The following is a 21,712-nucleotide window of genomic DNA, read 5'->3' as shown; positions in this document are numbered from 1 at the left end:
GCTGGAGAGGAAAAATATTCAAAGGCAGGACAAGAAGCTCAACCAAGATGGATGTGAGAGATGGGGCAAAAGAGTAGAATAAGCCTGTCAAACAGCATTGTTCCAAAATGGAACAAAAATATAATGAAGCTTTTTGAATGTTAGAATTCTCTGCTTAAATATTAATATTGGGAAGGTAAAAGCCAATACATGGATTTTTTGGACATTTATTATCTTTAGCATTTTTTAGTAGCATACTTGTTAGAGTTATTACATTTGTGTGCTTCCATAAAATGGTGCATCCACATAAAATCAAGTTTATTTTCTCTGTAATTATTTTTATGAAGTATGCATAATTTAATCTGTACTGACGCTCAGGATAGTCACCCTTTGGCTGCCATAGCATAACTTGTCAAAGCTTGATGGTACTTTATTATGACAGTTTCCTGATGTATGCCTGAAAAATCACAGTAATTATATTTCATAAATACTTACAGTTAATTAATCCAGATATGACTAGGCAGGATGCAAGAAAAATAATGTTTCTAATTGGGAGAGCAAATATTTATTAAAACCGAATGAATAAAAAAGTTGGCATAGTCAATACTAAAACTTACATATATTTTGTTCGTTTTTAGGAGCTATAAGGTCCGGTTTAATAGTGTTTCTTCTTCTGCTGATGCCCGGAAGTCATCAGGTGATGAGACTGGACCTACTGGTGACAATTTTGGAAGTGCAGGCCCTTTAGCTAATGTAAGGTAAGGATTTGAAATGCTACCAAAAAAAATCAGCAAGACCTTACTTAAAAATGTTTCTAAGCGTAATATTGTCATTTAAAGCTGCAGTGCAGCCATTCGCTTAATACACATTTGAATTGCATATATGGCTCTTTTACCTGCAATAGGATTTATATTTCTGTTCATCCAGTCCTTGAGATATATAGAGCCCTGTCAGCCAGAATGGTGACCGGACTGTTCTCTATTCAAGTTAGCAAGGTTGTAGATTTTTTTTCCTGAGGGGTTCAGACCTAGGCAGCTAGAGGAAAATAGGAAAAACAGAGTGCAGTGATCAGGAGTGCTTAATTCACAGAGTGCAGGGGTCAGGATTGCATAATACACAGACTGCAGAAGTAAGGAGTGTGCAATGCAGGGGTCAGGAGTGTGTAACACACAGAGCGCAGGGGTTGGATGTGCAGAACACACAGAGCCCTGGGGTCAAGAGCGCATAACACACAAATCACTAGGGTCAAGAGTACAGAACCAGTAGAGATCTTGCCCATAGCACAACTACCCCAAGTACAGCTCCCCTTAGTACAGCTCCCTCCCAGTACAGTTCCCCTCAGTACAAATCCCACCTTAGTAAAAATTCACCCCCCCCCCCCCCCCCAGTACAGAGCTCCTCTGCAGTACAGCCCTCCTCACTCCAGTACAGATCTCTTCCCCACAGCACAGCTCTCCAGTACAGATCCCTCCCCCAGTACAGCTCCCCTTCCAGTACAGATCCCCCCAGTACAGACCCCCCCATCTCTTAGCAGAGCTCCCCCAGTACAGATCTCCCTCCTCCCCTTAGTAGAGCTCCACCCAGTACAGATCCACCCAAGTACAGATCCCTCACTCAGTACAGCTCTCCTTCCAGTACAGACCCCCCCCAGTACAGACCCCCCATCTCTTAGCAGAGCTCCCCCCAGTACAGATCTCCCTCCTCCCCTTAGTAGAACTCCGCCCAGTATAGATCCACCCAAGTACAGATCCCTTACTCAGTACAGCTCTCCTTCCAGTACAGATCCCCCCCCAGTACAGACCCCCCCATCTCTTAGCAGAGCTCTCCCCAGTAACGATCTCCCTCCTCCCCTTAGGAGGCATCTCCCAGTACAGATCCACCCGAGTACAGATCCCCCCCTTTCCTAGTCCAGCTTTCCCTAGCACAGATCTCCATTCTGGCCTTAGTACAGCTCCCCAATACAGAACCTCCAACGTACAGCTCCACCAGTACAGATTTCCCCCCTTGATACAGCTTCCCCCTTCCCAGTACATTTCTCTCCCCTCGGTACAGATCCCCCAAGTACAAATGTCCCCCTCTTTAGTACAGATCTTCCCCCCTATTAAACACACTCATTAGTCAAGCCAGGCAGTTCCGAGTGAGTCATGTGACGGAGATAAGGAGATAGGGAAATCTTCACTCTGAATTGCGGCTGCCTGTTTCAGACCTGCCAGGCAGCAGGAGCAGCAGCTGCAGTGTGCATCACCTGTCAGCACTAGCAAACAGCAGCATATTCACTATGGATGCTCTGGGGGGGGGGGGGGGGGGGTTGGACTTCTCTATCCCCCTCTTTGCTATGCTCCTGGAAATTGGAGCAGCACAAGCTGATCATCTCCTTGCCACCAGTCAGTGACGCAACAATTATGAACGGCAGACAGATGAGTCATCACTCTGATCTCTGCTCCTGTCAAAAGGTTCATTGTCAACACATGTGCATCCCTAAATGGCTCCTACTACAATTCCTCCCTCTTCCCCATCTCCCAGTCTGATTGCTATTGTACAGGGAATTACAAGAAGCTAACAATGAGGCACATTCAGGAACTTGCACTACTTGCATTTCAGAAAACACTCATTGATTTTTAATGAATACCTAACTGCAGTAATTGTTTTCTATATCTGCCTGGAGTGTTCCTAAAATAAGAGGCTAAGAAACAAAGTATATTGATTTACTATTTTTGTTAGCTTGGTTTTAGGAAATCCTTCCAACAACCAGAGAGGCAGTTAGGCTGCTACATGCTGTCTGGTTACTATATCAAGTTTAATAAAAAAAAAAAGCCGAATAGCAAAATTGTATTCAGATATAAAGGTCTATTGCTGTCCATACACTTTTATTGTTTTCAACAAGCTTTTAACCACTAACCTTTATTTAATGGGACCAAACAATAAAAATAGAAGTGGAAACTCACTGAAAATGCCTTCATTAGCAGTACTGATGTAATTTCCACCCATTTGTCCACTGGAAACTGATTGTGGCTGATAGCTACCAAATCGGAAGCTGCCAAATTGCCTAGAGCAGTGATGGCGAACCTTGGCACCCCAGATGTTTAGGAACTACTTTTCCCATGATGTTCATGCACTCTGCAGTGTAGTTGAGCATCATGGGAAATGTAGTTCCAAAACATCTGGAGTGCCAAGGTTATCACTGGCCTAGAGTATGGCAAGTATTACATTTATTTGGTTATTAGAAAGAACCTATTATATCACTGCCAGAAGTTGGCCTCAAGCTCCTGGAGGCAACATCTTGTCTAGCATCACCATGAACAGGTATTGGAACTCAACTTTTGGTCAAGCATTGCAACTTAACATTAAAGTAGGTGGAAATGTGTGCGGGGGGGGGGGGGGGGGGCACAACCAGTGACACTCAAGGGAATTTGTGGAAGAAAGTGCATGGGATTAGAGGTTCCTAGGTTACTAAAAATACATTTGAATCTATTACTGTGTCTATTTTTGAGCATTTGTATAGACAACAGATGTTAAGGAGAGAAGCCATATAAATGAAAAGTATTATACATACATCAATCACAGTATACATGTATACAGGATGTATTTCTGTTTTATTGGTATTCACCTATTACGTTTTAGTTATTTATTTTACCTAATTCTATTTGTTCTGTACTGTAGATTCTCAGTCTTTGGACTTGGCTCTCGAGCTTATCCTCACTTCTGTGCCTTTGCCCGAGCTGTGGATACTCTGCTGGAGGAGATGGGAGGGGAACGAATTTTGAAGATGGGGGAGGGTGATGAACTTTGTGGACAAGAGGAATCTTTTAGAACTTGGGCCAAAAAAGTGTTCAAGGTAGAGATATATTTTCAATCGCTTTGACTCCTAGATGCTTTGCGTCAGTATTCATACATTTACATCTTTTTAGAACTAATATTTTTATAAGCCAAATTATATTTTTTTGTAAAACCAAGTAACCACAGCACAACAGTTTAAAGTGCATCTGTCACAAACAAAACACATTAAACATATATGATTAAACAACATACTGTATATTTACCGCATTGAATGTGCATAAATGTGGCCACCACCTGCACATGTACAAATATTAATGAAAGTGTGGACAGCCCATTTTATTGGAATAGATGTCACTTTGGTTCTTTTAATATTGCATAAAAACTGCATAGCTATCTCAGTGTGCATGTCCATACGCATGGTATCCAGAGTCTCAATTTCAATGCTTTGTCTAAGCACCGAGGAGTATTTTTCCTTGACACCCCATAGCACATGGCAGGTATTTCATGTAGTGGAAGATATGGTTGTGTGTGTAATGCATATTTCATTAATTCAATTAAAAAGGAATTATATATATAATGTGTGTCTGTGTATATATATATATATATATATATATATATATATATATATATATATATATATATATATACACACACACACACACACTATATTGTCAGACGTATTGGGACGCCTGCCTTTTCACACACATGAACTTTAATGGCATCCTAGTCTTAGTCCGTAGGGTTCAATATTGAGTTGGCCAACCCTTTGCAGCTATAACAGCCGTAACTCTTCTGAGAAGGCTGTCCACAAGGTTTAGGAGTGTGTCTATGGGAATGTATGACCATTCTTCCAGAAGCACATTTGTGAGGTCAGGCACTAATGTGGACGAGAAGACCTGGCTCACAGTCTCTACTCTAATTCATCCCAACTGTGTTCTATCCGGTTGGAGTCAGGACTATGGGTGGGCCAGTCAAGTTCTTGCATCCAAAAACTCGCTCATCTATGTCTTTATGGACCTTGCTCTGTGCACCGATGTGCAAGTCATGTTGGAACAGAAAGGGGCCATCCCCAGACTGTTTCCACAAAGTTGGGAGCAGGAAATTGTCTGAAATGTCTTGGTATGCTGACGCCTTAAGAGTTTCCTTCACTAAGGGTCCAAGCCCAACCCTTGGAATACACACCCACACCATAATCCCCCCCCCCCCTCCACCAAATGATTTGGATCAGTGCAGAAAGCAAGGTCCATAAAGACATGGATGAGCGAGTTTGGGGTGAAGGAACTTGACTGGCCTGCACAGAGTCCTGACATCAACCCTGTAGAACACCTTAGGGATGAATTAAAGCAGAGACTGCGAGCCAGGTCTTCAGTGGAAAATCTCATACTAAACACATTTAAGACGTTGTATACCTTTTCATAAGTTTAAGTAAGACAGCAATATAGCAATATACAGGCATACCCCACTTTTAAGTACACAATGGGGTTTATTTATTAAAACTGAAAAGTGCAAAATCAGGCTCACTTCTGCATAGAATCCACTGAGCTTCTAACCCCAGGTTGTTCAATTAAGCTTTTGTAATAAAACGTGAAGATCATTGGTTTCTATGCAGAAGTGAGCCTGATTTTGCACTTTTCAGCTTTAGTAAATAAACCCCATTGTGTACTTAAAAGTGGGGTATGCCTGTACACAGGTAAAAAACAACACGTTCACTTAACTTCACCCCCCCCCAGAAGTATATGACCACCCCTTCTTCACTCCCCCTCAAATCCATCTGCCCATCAGAACCAAAAAGACATACCTGATACTTCTAGTTACCGGGGAGCGTGATATCAGTGCATGTTCTCCATATTCGCAAGTGGAGTAACTAGCATTCTAGTGCTATTCTAGTTTTAGTAAATGTAGCGCTGGCTCCTGACGAGCATGCGCTATATGTTTTTCAAAGTTAAACCTTTCTGAAACCACAGTTTGGTTTTGGGGCTAATTTACTAAATTTATGGTTTCAGTACCAGTCCGGCTGGGTTGCACTGGGTTCTCCTTGGCCACAGGTATCGCTGTCACCGCCGGCAAGAGTAAGAACGCAGTCTAGCTGGGTGTATTGAATGTCACTGTTCTTTCGGAACCAGCCCAGTGGGAGTGTTCTCCTGCTGTGCATTCTGGGAGGTGGTATTTAAGGTACTGACATCACGTGGTTCGGGGTTCCATTCCGGAGATTATTTTCTGTCCATTTGGTTCTGGTCCTCCTGACCAGCCCCATGGCCCTCCTGGCCTGGGGAGTGGAACCATGCATTTCAAGTCTGGGGCTGGCTAGCCCAAGGCAACGCAACTGCAGGGACAGGCCTGAATGGATTTCGGGGCCTATTGATTCAAAGGTGGTCCAGTGCCGTCTCATCTAAGGGAGAGGCCCAGCAACTGGAGAAACCCCAGGGGAGGACTCTTCAGGAGAAAGCCATGCGCAAGGCTCGCTTCTCTGAAGGAGCCTGGAGGCTCAGTTGAAGGACACTACATGGATCTACACTCATATGGTATCACCGGATCGGCTGAGAGATACTGGTACTGTATGATAGCTCTTTAAATTTGTCTATGTCCCTCAATTATGCTCAAGTCTGTGGCAGAGACTTTACTTAACACCCTACCGGCTGCTAGGCCTAGTGAGAGGAGGTCTATCCGGGGGTTGTAAAATCCAGCTGTGAAATGGTTACTATTCTCTGGATTTTTTTCCTATAAGGGACTTTCTATTTTTGCAGTCCGAAGTACCTGAACTTATTCCTAACCCTCTACCCTTAACTGAGAGACTCTGTTCCTGTTTCAAATAAATAACCCAAAAAAGGATGCAGTGTCAGTTTCCATATTTTCTTTGGGCCATCTACCACGGGAAACCCTAGACGGAGAAGCAATCAAGAAGGTAACGGTAAGCCCAATAAAACCAGCAGCTCCTAAGGGGGTCAGTGCTACATAAATAACCCCCTTTGTGTCCAAAATAAGACTGATGCACTTAAGTAAATGGCTATCCATAAAGTATACTAAGTCTTGAAGTGGTGTTTATCTGGAGTTATGATTTAATAGTAACATTTTTAATATTGCAGGATAGGATCACTTTAAGCATATAAAAATATATCATATGCCCTTAAATTGGTCATCAGTTGAAATAATAATTTGCCATCACGTTTCAAGAACATAAATGCCACTCATTTCTATATTGTAAATGTAATTTGTCGGCGGCATGCACACATTAAACCATGATTCAAAGAGTAGACATCTAGAGAGCATAATTTTCCTTTTCATGTGCAGAAATCTGACTATGACACTAAGCAGACATCACAACTTCCTGGAAATCCGGAGGTAGCTAGGAGCCATTCTTTGACTGAGATATAAATTAGTGTCAGGATTTGCTGTGTATGTTTACTTTTCGTATTGAAAGTATAAAAGTTGAATACTGGGGCTTAACTGTGCAAATGTATGTGTAGTCTTTCCAAATTTATACAGAGTACACATGAAAGCTGACCTTCCAGGTTAAACTTGCATCTCAGCAGGCAACACATATAAGAGAACATTAAACTGAACACAATAGAAGTGGTCGGGAAAGCTTATAAAAGTCTAGGCACATAGATTATGGAATCATTAAGCTATAGTAAACTTTAATGTGAAATGTGCCATGCGGTTATATGAACTTTTTGCTTATAATTTTAAATAAACATTTTTTCCTCTTCACTTTAAGTTAGCACCTGGCAAAGCTGGGTTTACGGACAGCAGCAATATACTTACCTTTTATGGATAGCAAAGGCCATCATTTATTCTGACTTCTTATTAGACTTTTCTACTTACAAGTACTTCTTATGAGGCCCATTTACTGCTACAGATCATACTCAATATGTTATGCACAGTATTTACGGCAATCAAACATTCTCTAGCATTTATGGTAGTTTCAAGTTGGCTTATCACCAATGGAATTGCATGCTCCTTCCCTAAAAATTTAACCACTACTATACTTCCTTCCCAGGCCAATTTTCAGCTTTCAGCGCTCTTGCACTTTCAATAAGAATTGCGCGGTCATGCAACACTGAATTACATTTTTATCATTTTGTTCACACAAATAGAGCTTTCTTTTGGTGGTATTTATTCACAAATCAATTATTTATTTTTTGCGATATAAGTGAAAAAATTGGCGGAAATTTAGAAAGAAAATTATATTTTCTACTTTCTGTTTTAAAATAAATTCAATAAAATCGAATTTTGTCATAAATTTAAGTCAAAATGTATTCTGCTACCTGTCTTTGGTAAAAAAAAAATTTCGTTAAGTGTATAATAATTGGTTTGTGTGATCACAGACAAATGTGTGCATTTGTATTTTATCACCCTTGCGGTTTTTATTTTTTACGCTATAAACAAAAAAAGAGCGACAATTTTGAAAAAAACGCATTATTTTTTACATTTTGCTATAATGAATATGCCCCAAAAATATATAAAAAAAACATTTTTTTCCTCAGTTTAGGCCGATATGTATTCTTCTACATATTTTTGGTAAAAAAAATCACAATAAGCGATGATTGATTGGTTTGCACAAAAGTTATAACATTTACAAAAAAGGGGATAGTTTTATGGAATTTTTATTACTAATTTTTTTTTACTAGTAATGGCGGCGATCAGCGATTTTTATCATGACTGCGAAATTATGGCGGACACATCAGACATTTTTTACACATTTTTGGGACCATTGTCATTTATACAGCAATCAGTGCTATATAAATGCACTGGTTCCTGTGTAAATGACACTTGCAGTGAAGGGGTTAAGCGCTAGGGGGCAGTGTAGGGGTTAAGTGTGTCCTGGGGCGTGTTTCTAACTGTGGGGGGGGGGGGGTGGCTGTGTGTGACATGTCACTGATCTCTGCTCCCGATGACATTGAGCAGAGATCAGTGACACTGTCACTAGGCAGAACAGGAAGATGCTTGTTTACATTAGCATATCCCCGTTCTTCCTCCCCGTGAGATGATCGCAGGTATCCCCTGTGGCGATCAAGTCCGCGGGACCTGCAATCGGACTCACGGAGGTCCCGACCGGCGCACAGAGACACAGCGTGGGAAGAAAGGACAGCTGATAACGGGCATGTCTGTTTATAAGTGAACAAATGTGATTGAACACAGCTGATCACATGGTAAAGGGCCATTGTAATCGACCAAAGGACACAGCAGTCTCAGAGCATGCCTGCAGGGGGTGAGGTTCTGGGTGGATGTTCACGGATGCCCTCACAGAACTGGAGGATTGCACTGCAGCCATCTTTTGACAAGTGGTTAAAAGATAAAATAGCAAAACCAGCTTTTGCTGCAATATTTACTCCATAGCTGTCCTGTAGTATTTTTTTATGCTTGTCTGGTGGCCAGTATGATTCCAGTATAAGTCCAGTTCATTCTGGACCCCCCCCCCCCCCAACCATGTGACTGGACAGTGAAAGGAAGAGCAGCATAGTAATGTGCTTACCCCTCAGCCACTCTATCAGCATGCGTCTTGTCAGCAGATAAACTAATTGGCTCCTTGTACTGCTTTTTTCTCTTACCCTCCAGTCCTGCTGTACAGGGACTGCAAGACCAGGTCAGATACCAGGTCAGATTTAGGTATCTAAAAGTAGCTACACTTGCATTTAAAGACCATTTACTGATGAATTAATAAATACCAAGCTGTAATTTGTGCTTGCCTGAAGTTTGGCTTTAAAAGGAAGCATGTGCTGAGAGAAATATGTGGTCTGCCTTTGATGACTCCTCATTCTGAAAATGTTACTTGCCTAATTGTAACACTGATCTACTGAACACTGAAACACTGGTTTCATAACACAACCTGGGACAAATTGGCAGATCAGGAGTGCAGACCTTTCCCACAAAAACCACTGAATACAGTCAGAGAACCCTGAACTTGCCCTGGCTACAAGGGCAAGTTCAGAGGGTGGTGATAAATGGGGAGTACTCAGAATGATCAGGGGTGGGTAGTGGGGTCCCCCAGAGTTCTGTTCTGGGACTAATTCTATTAAATTTGTTCATAAACTACCTGGAGGATGGAATAAAAAGTTCAATCTCTGCATTTGCAGACCATACTAAGCTCAGCAGGACAATAACTTGTCCGCAGGATATTGTAACCTTGCAAGAACATCTGAACAAATTAATGGGGTGGGACAAGGCAAATGAGGTTTAATGTGGAAAAATGTAAAATAATGCATTTGGGTGGCAAAAATATGAATGCAATTTATACACTGGGAGGAGAACCTCTTGGGGAATCTAGGATGGAAAAAGACCTGGGGGTCCTGGTAGATGACAGGCTCGGTAATGGCATGCAATGGCAAGCGGCTGCTAACAAAGCAAACAGAATATTGGCATGCATTTAAAAGGGGATCAACTCCAGAGATAAAACAATAATTCTCCTGCTCTACAAGACTCTGGTCCAGCCGCACTTAGAGTATGCTGTCCAGTTCTGGGCACCAGTCCTCTGGAAGGATGTCCTGGAAATGGAGCGAGTACAAAGAAGGGCAATAAAACTAATAAAGGGACTGGAGGATATTAGTTATGAGGAAAGGTTGTGAGCACTGAACTTATTCTCTCTGGAGAAGAGACGCGGGATATGATTTCAATTTATAAATACCATACTGGTGACCCCACAATAGGGATAAATTGTTTCCACAGAAGGGAGTTTAATAAGACACGTGACCACTCATTAAAATTAGAAGAAAAGAGGTTTAACCTTATGTAGCACTGACCCCCGAAGGAGCGGCTGATTTAATTGGGCTTACCCTTACCTTCTTCACCTCATATGTGTCTAGGGGTTTCCCGAGGCAGATGGCCCAAGAACTGCAGAGACTGACGCCAGATCCACTTAAAGGGATTTTTATTTGCAAAAAAGTAGTTAACAAACACAGTCTCTCAACATAGGGTTAGATGGTTTAGGTAGGGAAGTCCAGGTACTCTTAATGCTAATTCAAATAGAAAAAGTCTCTCACCAGTAGAAAATCCAGAGAATAACCATTCACAGCTGGATCCTCACCCTTATTGGATAGTCCTTCTCTCACCAGGCCTAGCAGCCAACAAGGTGCTTCAATCAGATACAGTCTCTGCCACAGACTTGCTATTGAACACTTGAGTAAAACTGAAAGTTTGTAGAACACTTGGAGAACCCTTGTATGGTAACAGTATCTTGCAGCCGGTCCAGCGATACCACACAAGACCAGATTCACTTGGGGTCCTTCAACTTGTCCAGGCTCTTATTGAGAAGCCAACCTGTGTGTGGCCTTCTCCAAAAGAGTCCTCCCCTGGATACCTTCACAGTTGCTGGGCCTCTCCACAAACCGAGACTGCACCAGACCACCTTTGAATCCTTCTTTCAGTTTCTTTGCCTCGGGCTAGCCAGTCCCGAGACCTGTAGTTGGGTGGATTCACACTCCAGGTCATGAGAGTCCTGGGAGCTGATCAGGAGGACCAGGACCATCAGCCAGAAAGCACTTTTGGACCGGAACCCCAAAAAACATGACGTCAGCACCTTAAGTATCCTCTCCCAGAGGACACTCCCAATGGGCTGGTTCAGAGAGAGAGTAAACCGTTAATGCACCCAACTAGACTACGTTCTGGATCCTGCCAGGGATGGCAGCGCCACCCATGGTCAGGCAGAACACCATGCAGTCCAGCCAGACTGGTACGGTACTGAGGTCAAAATTTTGAATAATTAAAACCAAACTGCGGTTCCAGGAAAAAGTTAAATGACAAAACACATAGCGCATGCTCTTCAGGAGCCGGCGCTACACTTAAACTGTGTAGAGGGTTCTTTACTGTAAGAGCGGAAAGGATGTGGAATTCCCTTCCACAGGCGGTGGAGCATCAATAGTTTCAAAAAACTATTAGATAAGCACCTGAACAACCACAACATACAGGGATATACAATGTAATATGAACATATAATCACACACATAGGTTGGACTTGATGGACTTGTGTCTTTTTTCAACCTCACCTACTATGTAACTAGCATTTTCAGAAGAGGTCTCAAATGGCAACCTACATAATTATTTCAGCCTAGGTTTCCTTTATTGCACTGGAGAAGATGTGGATAAATGTGAGCAGATATATTTTTAAAGGTCCATGTGGCACAATAACAAACAATAAAATTCACTAGTTACTCAGCATAACAAAAATGTCTTTATCCCAACAGGCTGCTTGTGATGTATTCTGTGTAGGAGATGATGTTAACATTGAGAAAGCAAACAATTCCCTTATAAGTAATGACCGCAGCTGGAAGAGGAGCAAGTACCGAATCAGCTTTGTGGCTGAGGCTCCTGAACTCACACAAGGTATCATATTCATATGTGAACATACTGTTCATGAGTAGATATATTGCAGACACAGGACTCACAAAGCTAAAATGTCATGATAAGTTTTATTTTTTAAAGTGGCAATTATCTTCAACTGATTCCAATGAGATTTGGAAAACAGTCACGTGGCAGAAAATTAAGCTTCTTATGTTTGTGTGAAGCTCCAAGAATTGAGCCTACAGTTTGAAAATGTCATAATTAGACATGGGCCGAACACCCACCTGTTCAGTTTGCAGAAGAACTCCCGAACAGGGGAAAAGTTCTAACCCGAACGATGAACCCCATGGAAGTCTATAGGTGCCAAAAAGGAAAAGTCAAGGCTTGAAGGCTTTTATGCAAGTAATTGACCATAAAAGGGGTATGGGGGGCTTATTAGAATCTGGAAGCCCCCTTCAACAAGGGGGCCACAAATCACGGCCCCCCTACCTATGTAAATGACTATCGGGTATATAGTACCCCTACCTATTCACCAAAAAAGTGTACAAAAAGTAATAAAAACAAGAGACAAGGTTTTGACAAATCTTTTATGAAAAAATAAAAAAATTGCGTCCTTTGATGTAAATTCATCTGCAGCGTGATTGACAATGGATTTACATTGAGGGACACTTTTTTTTTTTGTGACTACATCCGTGCCACATACAGGGCCATGTTTTATCGACAGGGTTGTTGCATGTTGTCAGCATCTCCTTGCAGGCAGTCCCATTGTTGTTTATTGGGACGAAGCGGCTGCACAGACACATGCTCCCATGAATGCTCATAGATGTCATATTGGTAGCAGCGGCTGTGTCTGGGCAGCCACTGCTTCTCAATAGACAACAAATAGGGCTTCATCCCCATACCAGTAAAACACAGCCCTGCATGGGGCATGCATGTAATTGCCCAGTGTGAATGAAGCCTTATTCCCTAATTTTTCTAAGACTGAAATGTTTTTCTTTTGATAGCTCTTTACAGTGTTCACAGAAAGAAAGTGTATGGAGCCCGGCTGATATGTCGACAGAACCTTCAAAGTGCAAAATCCAGGTATACTCTTTCTGGAGACCCTTACTTTTATTGCTTGTTTATTTCTACCTATTTTGAACTTTTTGTAAATGATCCAGAAAGACTTCAAGAGGTACAGTATGTCTGGACAATGTACACTTGTACAATTGTAGACTGGTCTGCTTTATATGTTGAGACTACTCTGTATATATAGATGATGCAAATTTTAGAAATGATGCTGTGGTTTCAATGTGCACAGAGCAGAAACACTGTTGACCTTGAAGTTGCAGAATATGAGGCCTTCAGGCAGTGAAATTGATCGCAGGCCAAGAGAAAGCTGCTCAGGGCCTTCTGATTCTCATAAGAATACAAAAGTATTTACAGCTGTGACCCCAGCACTTCTACTATAGCTGGTAAATTTCTAGTGACTATGTTTCTAAGCAAAGATTAAAGTAGTTCAGAAAACTGAAGACTGAAAAGTTGTTCATGACTGAAAAACCTAAGACCTTTCTGGTGGCCTGAGTCTCCTACCTTTCTACTGTTCCAGCGCTGCAGCCTTTGTCGATCTCTTCAGCATTTAACCGTTCCATGAGTTTTAGATGCCCATGTCCCCTGTGCCTTGGTAGGCAACATTTTCAGCACAGTGTGCCAATTTTTTTGCAAAGAAAGTAAATGCTGTAAAGTATTTTGGTAGTGAGAAATAAACATCCCGCACTCTCACGCCTCAGATCAATCCCAATTCCTGCAACTCCACACCTCAGATCAGACCCAATTCATGCACCTTCACACCTCAGATCACTGTCCCCCTTGCAAATCTGTTTCACCACTGTACCCCCCTGCTCATCTGTCCCACCACTGTACCCCCCTGCTCATCTGCCCCACCACTGTACCCTCCGTACATCTGCCCCACCAATGTACCCCCTTTCTCATCTGCCTCACCAATGTACCCCTTTTCTCATCTGCCCCGCCAATGTATCCCCTTTCTCACCTGCCCCACCATTGTAACCCCCTTTCTCATATGCCCCACCATATGCCCCTTTCTCATATGTAGTGATGGACGAACTTCCGACGGGACGTTTCGCGAACGCGAAATGCGAACGGACCCAAACGTTCGCGAAACAGAACGTTCGCCGCGGGCCCCATTGACTTCAATGGGAGGCGAACTTTGCAAACCTTCATGTCGAATTTGCGGCCACGTGGTAATTATTAGGGGGTAAAACGTAGTCCCACCATCTGGACAATGACATAATACATGTATGAGGTGAATTTGGGATCGATAACTACAAGCATTTTTATTTTATTTGGGAAATTGTTCTAACAATTCAGGACTATGGAGCTAATGAAGGCAATGGAGGAGAGGGAAGGTCAGGGACCAGGGTAGGCAAAGAAGAGGGTGCAGGAGATGATCACCAGCAGCGTGACATACCGGAATGACACATGCACCGTGATAGAGGCATCTGACAGCAGCACCGTAATACAGAGCACTGACAGCAGCACCGTGACATACAGCGCTGACAGCAGCACCGTGACATACAGCGCTGACAGCAGCACCGTGACATACAGCGCTGACAGCAGCACCGTGACATACAGCGCTGACAGCAGCACCGTGACATACAGCGCTGACAGCAGCACCGTGACATACAGCGCTGACAGCAGCACCGTGACATACAGCGCTGACAGCAGCACCGTGACATACAGCGCTGACAGCAGCACCGTGACATACAGCGCTGACAGCAGCACCGTGACATACAGCGCTGACAGCAGCACCGTGACATACAGCACTGACAGCAGCACCGTAAGCAGCCCCAGGAGGAAGTCAGCACAGCACAGGGATGGTGTGATCCCCTCATAATAAGAACCCCCAGGAGGAAGTCAGCACAGCACAGGGATAGTGTGATCCCTTCATAATAAGAACCCCCAGGAGGAAGTCAGCACAGCACAGGGATATCATAAGCAGCCCCAGTAGAAATATGACACCGCTCAACCTCTTCAAAGAGGAGGGTAGGGGCATATAGTACGGTGTGCTTTTTTGGGTCAAGGAAGTGAGCCAAATGAATTAAGAAGGTCTGTGTGCTTGATTAAAAAAATAGTTTATAGACATATACATGGTCTACTGGTCACATGTGTTGAATTCCTCCGAGATCCATGCCTCATTCATTTTTAGAAATGTGAGGTAGTTAACACTGTGGTGAGCTAGGCGAGTACGCTTATCGGTCACAATCCCCCCTGCTGCGCTGAACGTCCTTTCGGACAGGACACTGGATGAGGGGCAAGCCAACAGTTCGATTGCAAATTGGGCAAGCTCTGGCCAGAGGTCAAGCCTGCCCACCCAGTAGTCTAGGGGTTCATCACTCCTCAGAGCGTCCACATCGGCCGTTAACCCAATGTAGTCGGACACCTGACGGTCTAGGCGTTCCCTGATGCTGGATCCGGATGACACCTGTCGATGGGTCGGCTGAAAGAATGACCTCATATCCGAAGTCACCAACACATCTTCAAACCGGCCTCTTCTTGCAGGCGCTGTTGGATTGGTACCCGCAAATCCTTCTCTGGGAGTGGGAATTGCTCCTCTGCCAGCGCACGCAAAAGCAGAATGCAGCATTTCTCGAAGCAAGGCCTGGAAGTGCTGCATTCTGACAGCCCTCTGCGACGGCGGTAACATTTCCGCCATTTTGTGTTTGTACCGGGGGTCTAAGTACGTTGCCACCCAGTACTGGTCCTTGACCCTCATGCTTTTTATACGGGGGTCCCTATTAAAACACTGGAGCATGAAGGCCCCCATTTGCACTAAAGTGGAAGCGGTGTGGTGGCCTGGCTCCTGCTCATCATCCAGGATAATGTCGTCCTCTTCATTCTCCTCTCCCCATCCACGCACAACAGGGATCCCAGAAAGGTTTAAAGCATGCTCTTCTTGCTCCTGCTCATCCGCCCCGGCACCATCCTCCTCTGACTCCTCATCAGACTCCTGTTGTTGACTTGTCTCAGATAGAGTAGCCCCCCCTGGGAATTCATCCAGCATTGCGACTTCCTCATCTTCCCGCTCCTGCTCCTCCACAGCCTGATCAATGACACGACGCAATGCACGCTCCAGAAAGAAGGCATAAGGTACCATGTCACTGATGGCGCCATGGCTGCGACTGACCAGTTTGGTGATCTCCTCAAATGGCCGCAGAAGTCTGCATGTGTCGCGCATGAGCAGCCACTGGCGCGGTGAAAAAAAACCCAGCTCCCCAGAACCGTTTCTTTCGCAGAGTTCATACAGGTAGACGTTAACTGCACGTTTCTGCTGGAGCAGCCTATCAAGCATATAGAAGGTTGAGTTCCATCGCGTCGGGCAATCGCAAATAAGACGTCTGACCGGCAGATGGTGTCGCCGCTGAATGTCAGCAAGGCGAGCCATGGCCGTGTAAGATCTTCTGAAATGGGCCGAGATTTTCCTTGCCTGCCGCAAGATGTCCTGGACCCCAGGGTATTTGACAAGGAATCGCTGCACGACCAAGTTTAAGACGTGTGCCATGCACGGCACGTGCGTGATTTTGCCCTGTTTCAATGCGCTAAGCAGATTGGCACCGTTGTCACACACCACTTTACCAACTGTCAAATTGAGCGGTGTTAGCCACTCATCTGCCTGTGAACGCAAAGCTGAAAGGAGTGCCGGGCCAGTGTGGCTCTTTGCTTCCAGGCACAACAGACGCAGCACGGCATGGCAACGTCTCACCTGGCATGTGGAATAGGTTCTGGGGAGCTTGGGCGGTGCAGTGGAAGAGACGCTAGCAGCGGAAAAGGAGGAGGCAGCTGAGGAGGAGAGGGAGGAGGATGGAGTAGGAGGAGGAGAAGAAGAGTCAGGCCTGCATGCAATCCGTGGCGGTAAAACCAAATCTACACGGGTGCCACGGGTTACATGCTTGACGGCCGTCAGAAGGTTCACCCAGTGGGCAGTAAAACTGATATACCTTCCCTGCCCGTGTTTGCTAGACCACGTGTCTGTGGTCAGATGTATCTTGGCACCGACACTGTGTGCCAGAGATACATTCACTTGCCGCTGAACATGGCCATATAGCTCTGGGATGCCCTTCTCTGAGAAATACTTCCTTCCTGGGACCTTCCATTGTGGTGTTCCAATGGCCACAAATTTGCGAAAGGCCTCCGAGTCCACCAGTTTATATGGCAGTAGTTGGCGGGCTATGAGTTCTGACAAGCCAGCCGCCAACCGTTGGGCAAGAGGGTTATCCGGCATCATCATTTTTTTACGCTCAAACATTAGGCCCACGGAAGCCTGCCTTTTTGCAGAAAAATGTGAGCTTGGCGTGATGAAAGGTGGAGTGGAGGACAATTGTGAGGAGAGAGGAGAAGGAGAAGTAGAAGACGAGGCTGGACGGTGAGAGCCTGCAGTGTGGCTTTGTGTGTTCCGTTGCTCCCACTGGGCTCGTGATGGCTGCTCATGTGCCTTCTTAAGGCGGTCGTCCCTAGGTGAGTATTGGGCTTACCGCGACTAACGCGTTGACTGCAAAGATTGCAGATGGCAACGCTATTGTCAGCAGCGGACACGTTAAAAAAAGCCCACACTGCGGAGCCATGTGCCGGTGTCCTGGGAGCGCCAGATGTGACCGTACATGGTCGATGACTCGCTCCTGATACATTTGCAGTCTGCTTTGTCCCTGCTGTGCAATGTAAGTCATTGCTGCTTCTCCTCCCTATCTGCTGGTCCATATCTCCCTCTGAACTCCCCTCCTCTTCCTCTCTTGTGGGCACCCACGTGACATCACTAGACACGTCATCATCAACGTCACCTTCCCCACCGCTATAAGTAGAGATCTCGGAGTAGGCAGCAACACCGGGGACCAACCTCCTCCTTGGGCTGATCTGGGTACTGGCGTCAGACTGCTGAGTAGCGCTTGTTGCTACCTCCTCTTCCTGATCCAATACCAAGAGTGGCTGCGCATCAGAAATGTCCTCTTGATATGGATCGGAAAATAATTCCAGTGACTCAAGCGGAAGGTATGTGGTGGTGGTGGTGGTGGTCGTGTTGTTGGTGGTAGTGTCTTTGGGGGTGCACATAGCAGAGAGTGAAGAAGAGGGTGCAGATCGAGAGGATGAGGAGGGTGCAGAAGAGTAAGGCTGAGCGAGCCACTCAACCAAGTCTGGTGCATCCTTTAAAGTAATTGAACGCACCTTCTGCAACTTCCCACTTTGGCTCAAGCCTGTTGCTCCTGCCCTACCCCTACCACCCCTGCGGAAGGGCCTGCCTCTTCCTCTGCATGTCATTTTTTAAATGACCCTGTGACAAAACTCTTAGTCCCTATACCGCTGAAGGACTGCTGCAGTATAGGTGAGCGGTCAGCAGTGGTGCACGTCAACCCTATCTATTGTGGACCTATAGCGGTCCTTACAGAACAGCAGACTGTACCGCACTCAAGCCTATGTACCGTAGCACCCTATACCAAGTTACCAGTCCTTATAAGAACTTTTGTGGACCAAGCAGGTTGTGTATTAGTGTTTAGCAGACTGTACGTCAGTCCCTATACCGCTGAAGGACTGCTGCAGTATAGGGCAGCGGTCAGCAGTGGTGCACGTCAACCCTATCTATTGTGGACCGATAGCGGTCCTTACAGAACAGCAGACTGTACCGCACTCAAGCCTATGTACCGTAGCACCCTATACCAAGTTACCAGTCCTTATAAGAACTTTTGTGGAACAAGCAGGTTGTGTGTTAGTGATTAGCAGACTGTACGTCAGTCCCTATACCGCTGAAGGACTGCTGCAGTATAGGGCAGCGGTCAGCAGTGGTGCACGTCAACCCTATCTATTGTGGACCGATAGCGGTCCTTACAGAACAGCAGACTGTACCGCACTCAAGCCTATGTACCGTAGCACCCTATACCAAGTTACCAGTCCTTATAAGAACTTTTGTGGAACAAGCAGGTTGTGTGTTAGTGATTAGCAGACTGTACGTCAGTCCCTATACCGCTGAAGGACTGCTGCAGTATAGGGCAGCGGTCAGCAGTGGTGCACGTCAACCCTATCTATTGTGGACCGATAGCGGTCCTTACAGAACAGCAGACTGTACCGCACTCAAGCCTATGTACCGTAGCACCCTATACCAAGTTACCAGTCCTTATAAGAACTTTTGTGGAACAAGCAGGTTGTGTGTTAGTGATTAGCAGACTGTACGTCAGTCCCTATACCGCTGAAGGACTGCTGCAGTATAGGGCAGCGGTCAGCAGTGGTGCACGTCAACCCTATCTATTGTGGACCGATAGCGGTCCTTACAGAACAGCAGACTGTACCGCACTCAAGCCTATGTACCGTAGCACCCTATACCAAGTTACCAGTCCTTATAAGAACTTTTGTGGAACAAGCAGGTTGTGTGTTAGTGATTAGCAGACTGTACGTCAGTCCCTATACCGCTGAAGGACTGCTGCAGTATAGGTGAGCGGTCAGCAGTGGTGCACGTCAACCCTATCTATTGTGGACCTATAGCGGTCCTTACAGAACAGCAGACTGTACCGCACTCAAGCCTATGTACCGTAGCACCCTATACCAAGTTACCAGTCCTTATAAGAACTTTTGTGGAACAAGCAGGTTGTGTGTTAGTGATTAGCAGACTGTACGTCAGTCCCTATACCGCTGAAGGACTGCTGCAGTATAGGGCAGCGGTCAGCAGTGGTGCACGTCAACCCTATCTACTGTGGACCGATAGCGGTCCTTACAGAACAGCAGACTGTACCGCACTCAAGCCTATGTACCGTAGCACCCTATACCAAGTTACCAGTCCTTATAAGAACTTTTGTGGAACAAGCAGGTTGTGTGTTAGTGATTAGCAGACTGTACGTCAGTCCCTATACCGCTGAAGGACTGCTGCAGTATAGGTGAGCGGTCAGCAGTGGTGCACGTCAACCCTATCTATTGTGGACCTATAGCGGTCCTTACAGAACAGCAGACTGTACCGCACTCAAGCCTATGTACCGTAGCACCCTATACCAAGTTACCAGTCCTTATAAGAACTTTTGTGGAACAAGCAGGTTGTGTGTTAGTGATTAGCAGACTGTACGTCAGTCCCTATACCGCTGAAGGACTGCTGCAGTATAGGGCAGCGGTCAGCAGTGGTGCACGTCAACCCTATCTATTGTGGACCGATAGCGGTCCTTACAGAACAGCAGACTGTACCGCACTCAAGCCTATGTACCGTAGCACCCTATACCAAGTTACCAGTCCTTATAAGAACTTTTGTGGAACAAGCAGGTTGTGTGTTAGTGATTAGCAGACTGTACGTCAGTCCCTATACCGCTGAAGGACTGCTGCAGTATAGGTGAGCGGTCAGCAGTGGTGCACGTCAACCCTATCTATTGTGGACCTATAGCGGTCCTTACAGAACAGCAGACTGTACCGCACTCAAGCCTATGTACCGTAGCACCCTATACCAAGTTACCAGTCCTTATAAGAACTTTTGTGGAACAAGCAGGTTGTGTGTTAGTGATTAGCAGACTGTACGTCAGTCCCTATACCGCTGAAGGACTGCTGCAGTATAGGGCAGCGGTCAGCAGTGGTGCACGTCAACCCTATCTATTGTGGACCGATAGCGGTCCTTACAGAACAGCAGACTGTACCGCACTCAAGCCTATGTACCGTAGCACCCTATACCAAGTTACCAGTCCTTATAAGAACTTTTGTGGACCAAGCAGGTTGTGTATTAGTGTTTAGCAGACTGTACGTCAGTCCCTATACCGCTGAAGGACTGCTGCAGTATAGGGCAGCGGTCAGCAGTGGTGCACGTCAACCCTATCTATTGTGGACCGATAGCGGTCCTTACAGAACAGCAGACTGTACCGCACTCAAGCCTATGTACCGTAGCACCCTATACCAAGTTACCAGTCCTTATAAGAACTTTTGTGGACCAAGCAGGTTGTGTATTAGTGTTTAGCAGACTGTACGTCAGTCCCTATACCGCTGAAGGACTGCTGCAGTATAGGGCAGCGGTCAGCAGTGGTGCACGTCAACCCTATCTATTGTGGACCGATAGCGGTCCTTACAGAACAGCAGACTGTACCGCACTCAAGCCTATGTACCGTAGCACCCTATACCAAGTTACCAGTCCTTATAAGAACTTTTGTGGAACAAGCAGGTTGTGTGTTAGTGATTAGCAGACTGTACGTCAGTCCCTATACCGCTGAAGGACTGCTGCAGTATAGGGCAGCGGTCAGCAGTGGTGCACGTCAACCCTATCTATTGTGGACCGATAGCGGTCCTTACAGAACAGCAGACTGTACCGCACTCAAGCCTATGTACCGTAGCACCCTATACCAAGTTACCAGTCCTTATAAGAACTTTTGTGGAACAAGTGAGTTGTGAATGTTTAGCAGACTGCAGCAGAAGGGCAGCAGTCAAGTATAATATCCTTTCTATATTTGGAAGAAAGAATATTATACATGTACAAGCCTATTACTGTACCACTGATACCAGTCCTGAAAAGAACCTTTGTGGAACTAATAATAACAGCAAGTCTTTAAAATTACCCTCACTGCCTGACAACACTGCTTCCTTCCTGTCCCTATACAAATTGGCAAAAAAAGAGAACGATTAGTGGTTACTGGAACAGCTCTTTTGTGGACCTTGATAGTAACAGCTAATGATGATGATGATG

At 45.2% G+C, this 21,712-nt stretch overlaps 1 protein-coding gene across 4 annotated transcripts in view; it reads left to right on the top strand.

The window, feature by feature from the left end:
• The window catches only part of NOS1 (nitric oxide synthase 1), a 358,775-nt gene that overhangs the window by 300,279 nt on the left and 36,784 nt on the right, over positions 1 to 21,712 (top strand). For all 4 annotated transcript variants that reach the window (XM_077462056.1, XM_077462053.1, XM_077462055.1 and 1 more), the window contains exons 17-20: positions 618 to 737; positions 3,640 to 3,814; positions 11,934 to 12,072; positions 13,035 to 13,113. In XM_077462056.1, coding sequence (XP_077318182.1) covers positions 618 to 737; positions 3,640 to 3,814; positions 11,934 to 12,072; positions 13,035 to 13,113 — 513 coding nt within the window. The remainder of the gene's footprint in view (positions 1 to 617; positions 738 to 3,639; positions 3,815 to 11,933; positions 12,073 to 13,034; positions 13,114 to 21,712) is intronic.

The sequence above is a fragment of the Lithobates pipiens genome, unplaced genomic scaffold (assembly GCF_037356315.1).
Source record: "Lithobates pipiens isolate NorthernLeopardFrog02 unplaced genomic scaffold, aLitPip1_a1.2 Scaffold_3, whole genome shotgun sequence".
Lineage (NCBI taxonomy): Eukaryota > Metazoa > Chordata > Amphibia > Anura > Ranidae > Lithobates > Lithobates pipiens.
Note: the sequence above shows the minus strand (reverse complement) of the source record. Positions and strands in the feature narration are given on the sequence as shown.